Below are 9,072 nucleotides of genomic sequence, written 5' to 3' on the forward strand. Positions count from 1 at the left end.
TTAGCTTCACCAAATAAGTGAGTTCATCCTATCAGCAGTCCACCATGAAGGACAATGGACACCTGTATGCGCAATTTGTCCAGAAAAAAAAAACAATGGTTTGAAAGAGGATAAATTACATCAAACTGGAACGACCGCCACTAAACGACACTAACAACATTTAACAGCCAGTCTTGAGATCCTTCCTCGGGCATCTTAACATTCACACTGTGACTCATGTGACCTAATCGACTCATATGATGCAAACAACCCCACAAGAGGTTAAAATACCTGGGTCTCTCTACAGATCGGCTAGAACGCTAGATTGAAGTGGAACTTCTTCAACAAGTCAAGTGGAGAGTGATAAGAACTGCTCGCCACAGTGATTTTACTTCAGTCCCATAGGAGAAAAGTTTGTATCTGACTGGTCAGGTGGTGTTTAAGCCAGTAACCAGTGTTACAGGATGAAAGTAGAATGTAGATTTCATAGAATATTGAGCTCGAACTTGAATTTGTTCTATGAAAAAAATGTCTATAAAAATAACTGTTATTTCCAAAAGTGTGGTTGGACTGGTGCGCTTGCTTTATGAGACAGCACTTAGGTTGTCCTCTGACACCCATGACACAGTCAGCAGACTGTTTGTTGAGTCTGATGCCCTGCAGCCTCATGTACTAAATGAGCAGAGGCAGCTGCAACAGCCTGAACTATATAGATAAATACCAAAGATTTAATACTCTATCACAGTCCAAAGCTGGTTCTTCAGAGCAAAGCGAAGGAGAGGAGAGAGAGAGAGAGAGAGAGAGAGAGAGAGAGAGAGAGAGAAGGCCGGAGAACTGCACAATACTGTATGTTCTCTGTTATTAAAAAAAAGTAACTTAACAGGCATGGTAAAACAGAATCAGGCCCCTTTACTGATCACACAAGCTGAGGACGACTGAGGGGCTGCAAGTATTTACTGCACAGCCACATCTTTGTGGCTTTTCCAGATCTCTGAGGCGCTCCTGTTTTATGGCACGGAATCAGATGACAAATTCGAAGCAGGCTGCTTCAATTTACTGATACTGCTGGACTGAATTTAACTTTTTACTCTGTTCATTCTTTAACCTGGATAGAGAATGAAGATTCTTCATGTCGCTGTGTTTTGTTACTTCTCAGGTGAGTTTTGATGCATCTCGCCATACAAAACAGAGCAAAACCCCTCAAACATACAATGCTCATTGAGTTATTGCGGAGCAAGTTTACAAATGTGTGGATTTTTCACCAATGATATTCAGAAAAACGTGTCTTGTGTACCCACTAGAGAAGCTTTGAAATTGTGCTGATTGTCTTACACAATTCCTGAACTTGTGTAATCATACAGAATCTGCAGTTAATTTAATTATGTCATTTTATTGACAGAAAAATAACACACAAGGTAAAAGATATTATAGTTTGAGACTGAATTGACTCAAAAAACATATAGGGACATATTTATGGGAGTCTTCACTTACATATGGGTCATTGAACATACGTTAGATAATGTAAAATAACAGTGAAAATCACAGTGAAATCACAGTAAAATAAAATGGACAATGAAAGTTAGATTTTTGTGTGAAGCAATGAACTTCCCATGTTCCATCCATCATTTAAAGCAACTATTATTCATATTTTATAATATCAAATGACAATGTGAAAACAATGAGAGAGGAGCTGCTGTGCTGATAAACCTATAGATTTATCCCCCTGCACTCTCCTTGATTTTAGAAAGTTTTAATTGAGTTTCTGCTCATTTTTTCTTTGCGGTCCAACCAACAGTTTCAATGTTTTGGTTCACTCTAAATGTTCTTAAATTTTCACTTAAATGTTAGAACATCCATCAGGTGACCAAACACATAACTGCAAATGAATGATGCATATATATATATATATATAATATGCATATCAGTGTTGTGCAGTTAGTTATTACAGGTGTGTGCAGAAATAAAACTGGTGGCAGACAAGACATGCTGTAAATAATAGTTTGAAATGAGAAAAATGTAGCATTGATTCTAAACATTTCATTGTGCTTGGAAACAACATTTTTGATACGGTCACTCAGACAGTGACACTTGAAGGTCAACACCACTCAGACGTTAAGAAGCTACAGTCAGTTACCGATTAGCTTAGCATAGCCTCGCTTAAAGACATGCATGTATCAGGGGCTAGCTATTTGGCAGTGGTATTTTTTTATTTTTCTGTTTTTATTAATTATTAATGTGCTTAAAGACGCTGCTAAGTACATTTTTCTAACTTGTTCCCCTTGTTTCCAGTCTTTATGGAAAGGTAAGCTAACCAGCTGCTGCCCAGTACCTGTACATTTAACAAACACTTTGTTCAGAAACCATTAATGTAAAAGACTTGTGATCAAAAGATTCAAACACCTTATGACGCTAAGGTCCACAACTGATGGTGTGTCCCTAACATCTGCTGAGATGTGGCTGGCAACTTATCATCAATGTAGTGTGGAAGACCTTCGAACGTATAAGGGTTCTAAATATAAAATATAGAGCTTTAGGTAATGTGGCCATCACCGCTCAGACACTGGGAAGCAACTAACTTCCAAGCAGTGGTATATATTGCAGTGTGTGTTTGATTGCAGTGTGTGTTTGATTGCAACCCATCACCAACTCTTTAACCGGGTACTTTCTTCTTCTACAGTAGTGTGGGTGAAGACCTCTCCAGTGCTGGAGGTAAGCAGCCATGTTGGAGGAGAGGTCTCCATCCACTGCTCTGTTGGCTGGAGCAGAGTCAACGGCTCCAGACCCGACAACATGTACTTCTGCAGAGGAGTCTGCTCCGTGGAAAACATTCTCATTCAGTCGGAGGGCAAGAGGTCGGCCGTCACCTGGCGGGGGAGATACAGCATGGAGGTCAACAGCGGATATGGGGTCTTTAATGTGACCATAAAGGAGCTGAAGAGGGCGGACGCCGGCCGATACCGCTGCAGTGTGGAGAATAGCTTTGAGGTGTTGCACCAGGAGGTCAATCTAATAGTACTAGATGGTGAGTCTGTTTGTTCGATGTGTAAAACATCAGGGAGTTTATGAGGAAGTGTTAGAACAAATCCTTCATTCATGAGTAGAAATTTTCTAATAGAGGTCAATGTGTCAGTCAGAGGTTAGTGTAAGAATATCTTTGGTTACGTTTTCTGAACTGAAGGATTGTTAAACCACGGAAGCTCCTCGTCTTCTAGACACTACGCTTTCTGTCATGTAGGCTAAAATAAGCCACATAAAATGATTATATAAACTATCCTCATCAATGATCAATGTCTTTTATTTTTTTACAATAAACTTTTAAGATTTTAAACACACTGAGCCCAACAGGGTGTCCTTGTAGCCGACAGTCTACTTGTTTGCTTCAAAAGTTTGAAATGATTATATTTACTTATAATATATGACTTGTGACGCTTCTTCAGTCTTTCTAAGGCAGTCACAATGTCACATGAGCTCTCACACAGGCACAAACAGTTTCCTCTTCCCCACTCTCTCTCAAAGCTTCCACTGTTCCCCCTGGATCTCCTGGATCTCTGCCCAATGGCAGCTTTCAATCCACCGCTGAGCCGTCGCCCGCAGCGCTAACGCTGCCGACCACAGAGAAGACAAACAAGCAGGCCACCATCAGCCTCACAGGTACTCCAAGGTCACCGTCTGCAGCTGTACGCTTCTATACTAAGCTTCAAGACTACAAGTAAACAAACATTTTACATATTTCAACGTAATGTAATTATAGTAATTTGGTCAAAAATGTAACCCCCCCCCCCCCCTCCCAGAAATGTATTTCTTTTAATTCTCGTGAAATTGATCTTCACTGTGCGTGTGAGGAGGCTTTTTTTAAACTTTCTTCTGCAGAAAGGGAAATGTTTGGATTTGACTTGAGTCTTTCTGGTTTTCTGGTTTACAAAGTCTAAAACGTTTGTCATCGCGCCACCGTCCAGACCAATGCTTGTTGTTTTGCGAATTAGATCCTTAATCAATATGTGAAAACCTGTTATTGACAGAACAGAAACAACATGTGTAATGATGTAAAGATGGCCACCACTGACATTTGTCTAATGGTTAGTTGTATTAAATACATACAATTAAAATTAATTCATAGTTTTAGATTTTTAGCTAGGCAGTCGAGTTTTGCATCAAAAAACACGTTGAGTTTTAGTTTAAGTATGGACTAAAACTAAAACCCTTTTTCCATTCCTGAAGAAATATACATCGCTACATTACAAAGTTAATTACAACACGTCATTCTAACACCCGGAACGCAGAGAGTATTACAAAAATGTATTTAGATGAATATGATACATTGTGTTAACTTTTATTAATACTTGTCAGAGACTGTTGTGTCATTTTGTTTGGAGGCCCTGTGTCTGTAAAGATGCATGTCTGCCTCTGCTGTTTGCAGACACCACAGTGGTCATCATTATCTCGGTGAGCCTGGCTCTTCTGGTTTGTGCACTCATCCCTCTTGTATTCTACGGACACTGGAGGAGTAGTGCGGGTGAGGGGACACAAACACACACACACACACACACACACACACACACACACACACACACACACACACACACACACACACACACACACACACACACACACACACACACACACACACACACTACCGATGCTAATGAATCTAATTATTTGTGTCGGAAGGTCCGAGCAGACCTGAAGCAAACAAGGGTGAGGTGAGCGACCACTCTGTTATTCACCACAGTTATTTGTATTAGGTGTGAAACTCTAGTAATTATTTAAATCTTTATCGTCATGGTCATTTCGATTTCTTCACAGGCCGATTACTGTGAGGAAAATGCAGACGGTGCCTCCACTCAGGGGATGGTGAAGCTGCAGTCTTTACAGCCCGATCCAGAGTCCGGTGCTCAGGATGCCTCTCAGTATGCTGCCGTCTATCAGGCACTGGATCCCAAAGCTGCTGACTGAGCCGGTTCATTTTGTTTCTGAGCCGATGTCTCGCCACACTTTTTCCTCTGTGTTTTATCAAATAAAGTTCAAAAATTTGAATAGATTTCTGCGGGGGTGCGGATTCTTCCTTTGCATGTCAGGTATGTGATGCATAACATTGTACATTAGGGGTTAATTCTCTGTGGTATATTTCAATTTGTGCAGTGATAATCATCAGGGACATCTCTGCTGTGCTGTACATCCTCTAGAATGAGATTAAAGGGACAGTTCACCGAAAAACTAAAATTCACTCGTTATCTACTCACCACGATGCCGATGGAGGGCTGGGTGAAGTGTTAGAGTCCACAAATCACTTCTGGAGTCTCAGAAGCAAACTTTGTACAATTGACTTCGATACAATTGAAGTCAACTGTGACTTAGACGTAATAAAACAAAAAAAAAAACACAACATGCCTCCATACTGCTCGTGTGGTGTCATCCAAGTGTCCGCAAGCCCCGACATTCACATTCGACTCGAAACCAGGTCATTTGCACCGTGTCAGGAGAATCAAGAATCAATAGCAGGAGAATGGATTTGTAGACTGTGTGTGTTCCGCCACTGGACGACAATGTCACAGAGCAGACCAGATGCTTTTGTCTGTGTCACTCTGATGTGTACTTACACAGGTGACCAGCTACGACATAGTGGACAGTGCTACACTGTTCCCACACCATATCTACACTACAGTTGTAGATTTATGCAGAGGTATAAACTGGCCTTTTGTTGTTTTAACACCTGCAATGGGTGTTAAACATTAGTTTCAAGACGCTGGCACACTTCCCTCTCACAACCACTTCCTGATACACAAATACACAAACTCACACATCGCATACCCCAACCAAAATTGCATACAGCTGCAAACAATGTTTGTTTTTCACAGAGTCAATAAGACCATAAATTGGCACTACTGTCAATTGTACTACATTGCTCTGATGTTTTATTGTACATACCATGTTTATATCTTTTACTGTGTTTTTATATTTTTTTATTCTAACTTTGATATTTGATTAACAGTATTCATAGTGGAAGGCAAAGAAAGAATTTCATTTTAATAAATGCTTTGAACTTGAACTTTAACATTTCTATGACCATGCAAAATACAGAGGGGAATGATCTCACATTTTTTAACACTTGTTTGTCACCTATTTACTCTTGCTCACCCCTTCCTCTTTTTGCTGTAAATGCACCAACCTGAGCAGTAGCAAACTTTCAAGACCATGAATGTAAAAACAGTGCAGAGATGGAAAAGACAAAGAACAGGTAGGTAAGAAAAAGATCATATTTATCATGTCACGCAGTAAGTGGGCCAGATGTGGGATATAGGCCAAATCTGGGCCAAAATAATTTTGTTATGTGGGTAGGATCAAACCGCTGACCCTCTGGTTAGTGACGAGTTAGTCCTGAGCCACAGCCGAAGTCAAAGAGGAGAAAATAGGAAAATACGCAGTCAATCTATTTACTAAATGATGTTTTGACACCTCTGCCCACGAGAACGCAGGGAAATAATAACGTGACAGCACTGAAACTAAGTGTGGGCCTGCATGACAGACACTGGTCTTCACACTTCATCCTTTTTCCAAGTATCTCTTCTCTTCCGCCTGCAGCTCTCGTCATTCGCTCTTGCACAGTTACACAGGAGGAAGGCAGTTAGGTTAAGTGCATACAGTATGTAGATGTTATCTCATATGCACAAAATGGTTCAGTGTTAGAGAGGAAACATTGACCATTGTGTAGACTTTTCAATAGACAAAGGAAAACACTGCAGAGTAAGAAAACCATTTCATCAATCAGAATGAAAACAGTTTCTCTCTTCTTTTCCATTTTATATGGTAAGTATCTTCCTAAAAATGCACATATTCATGTGCTGAAACTTTTGAAGATGCGTTAACTCTTGTCACACAATGAATTTTTGGCAGCTACATGGACAGGAGGAGTAAATGTAGAGAGATTCGAGGGGGGACAGGTCTCAATCAGGTGCTCACACAAACTTGCCTGGGATTACAATAAATACTTCTGCAAGGATCCGTGTAAAGAAACCAAAGACACACTGGCTACTGTAGTAACTGGTAGAAGGGCAACATTCCAGAGTCCGGGAGGATAACTCTGGTGGACTCGGCGGACGGATTCCTCATTGTGACCTTCCGTCAGCTCAGGCTGTCAGATTCGGGGAGATACTGGTGTGGAGTGGATCGTCCAGGTTTGGACACGTACGCGCCAATAATCCTGACTGTAAAGGAAAGTAAGTGCATGATGTTATCATTATCACATTTATTTGTGCGCTTGATTTAATTTGTCATCACCATCAAGTGTCAAATGCAAATACATGCATTTAAGCGTGTCCTCTTTGAGGAATGAATGTTTCTTACATTTACATGATATTCTCATGGCAGCTGGAGCTATTTTTAAGAGGTTACACACAATATAGGTTTAATTTAATCATTATTAATAATTTGTAGGTGCAATAAATTGAGCTTACAGTAGCCTAAACCATTGGTTTTTTGGCTCGTGTTTGGTTAGGGCCTCTTGCTTCATTTCACATGTACATTTCCAATCAACCAAAGAGTGGACTACACTACTACACACACACAGGAGCGGCCTAAAGGTCCTCACTTTCCCAAAAGTCCTCACTCTGTAGGTTGTAGGTCTATATCTGTACAGGTACACACACACACAAAAGTTAACTACATAGAATAAATTAGTTAAACCTAACTTCATTGAAATGCTGCTTTAAGATTTGATGCATCAGTATTGACAATCTTTTTATATTGTACATAATAATAATTATTAGGTATATGTGTAGCTGATGATACATTTGTACTTTTACTGAAGTAGTAGTTTAAACGAAGAACATTGACTTGTTGTGTTAAGTGTTTTAGCATTATTACATTTGTATGTTTACCTGAGTGAATCTGATTTCCATCCCAGATTCCAATAAAGTTAAGATAATGGAGACGACTATCAAACCCGACATTTCGGTCACTTGGACAAATCACAATGTTTCTGAATGAACACAACTCACATCTGGAATGTACACCACTGACCATACAAAGCAGAAAACAGGTGGCGAGAACATATTATTATTAATGTTAATATTACATAATTAATAACAGAATTTGAATGAAATAATACTGGATCATGTCTTACAGACTCTAACTACGGTGAGTTTCTATCTGATCATTTGCTGTAACTTGTGATGTACACTCTTAATGTCGGTGCGGCAGCGGTCTCATTGCTGGGAAATGGATCCCAGAAATGAAACCCTGTTTCAATAGGGTAATGAAAGAAGAGGCAAGAAGTGATGACATGAACAAAGCTTCCTGATCCAGTCCTCTACAGCAGACACCTGTTATCTTATCAGATTCATATTAAATCAAGTTCCAATCGGTGGATGTTAATCTGTTGTTCTACAGATCAGATATTATTAATGCACGTTAAGACAAACAATGACAGTTACATCTTTATAATAAAGTATATTTTGTTGTGCACTGGTGAAATGGATTAATTAACATGACTAATGACAGACTTGCCAAAAACATTTTCAAATAGAATTGATCCAGATGAGTAATTTTAGTGACCAGTGTCAATTGAGTACATTTTTAATACATTTCTATATTTTCTATTTTTATTCTTGGCAGGTCAGTGGTAAAATACATTGAACTGGCACGTTCTGAAAAATTCCTTTGGCTTGTGTTGATCCTTGTCACAGCTGCAGCTGCTGTGGCTCAGAAGGTAGAGCGGGTCGTCCACTGACCACAAAGACTAGTGGTTTGATCCCTGTCTCCCCCATTCCTGGTACCCAAGTGTCCACCTCGGCTGTCCCTGTGTGTGATAGAGAAAGGGATTTACACAAATGATCTACAAACTGTATGATAAAAAACTTTGAGTCATCATCAAGACTAGAAAAGATCTATTTTACCGTGATGAATTATAGTAGAAGATGTGACAGCCTTGCAGGATGCAGCAAACTAAACTTGCATTATCCTCTGAACTGAATCCAGGATGTGCTGGTGTAGGATATAGTTCATGAGGACACACATATGGTTGTTGTTTGAGTCACACGAGTTACAATAAGTTCATCATTTCACTTTCATAGGTTGAGTGGGATGTGTGGACAGGTT

The 9,072-nt window shown here is 39.8% G+C and overlaps 1 protein-coding gene across 2 annotated transcripts; it reads left to right on the plus strand.

Moving 5' to 3' along the window:
- The first annotated feature begins 780 nt into the window (after nt 1-780).
- Nucleotides 781-5,017, plus strand: LOC117769172. Of its 2 annotated transcripts, none has more exons than XM_034597891.1 (6): nt 781-1,135; nt 2,657-3,001; nt 3,496-3,630; nt 4,397-4,492; nt 4,648-4,679; nt 4,783-5,017. In XM_034597891.1, the coding sequence occupies exons 1-6, from the start codon at nt 1,096-1,098 to the stop codon at nt 4,930-4,932; spliced, it is 798 nt and encodes a 265-aa protein (XP_034453782.1). In that variant the 5' UTR covers nt 781-1,095; the 3' UTR covers nt 4,933-5,017. The 2 variants fall into 2 exon arrangements, with proteins under 2 accessions (XP_034453782.1, XP_034453790.1); XM_034597899.1 differs by having other exon boundaries at nt 4,406-4,492; nt 4,783-4,997.
- The last annotated feature ends 4,055 nt before the right edge of the window (nt 5,018-9,072 follow it).

This window comes from Hippoglossus hippoglossus, chromosome 1, assembly GCF_009819705.1.
Source record: "Hippoglossus hippoglossus isolate fHipHip1 chromosome 1, fHipHip1.pri, whole genome shotgun sequence".
NCBI lineage: Eukaryota > Metazoa > Chordata > Actinopteri > Pleuronectiformes > Pleuronectidae > Hippoglossus > Hippoglossus hippoglossus.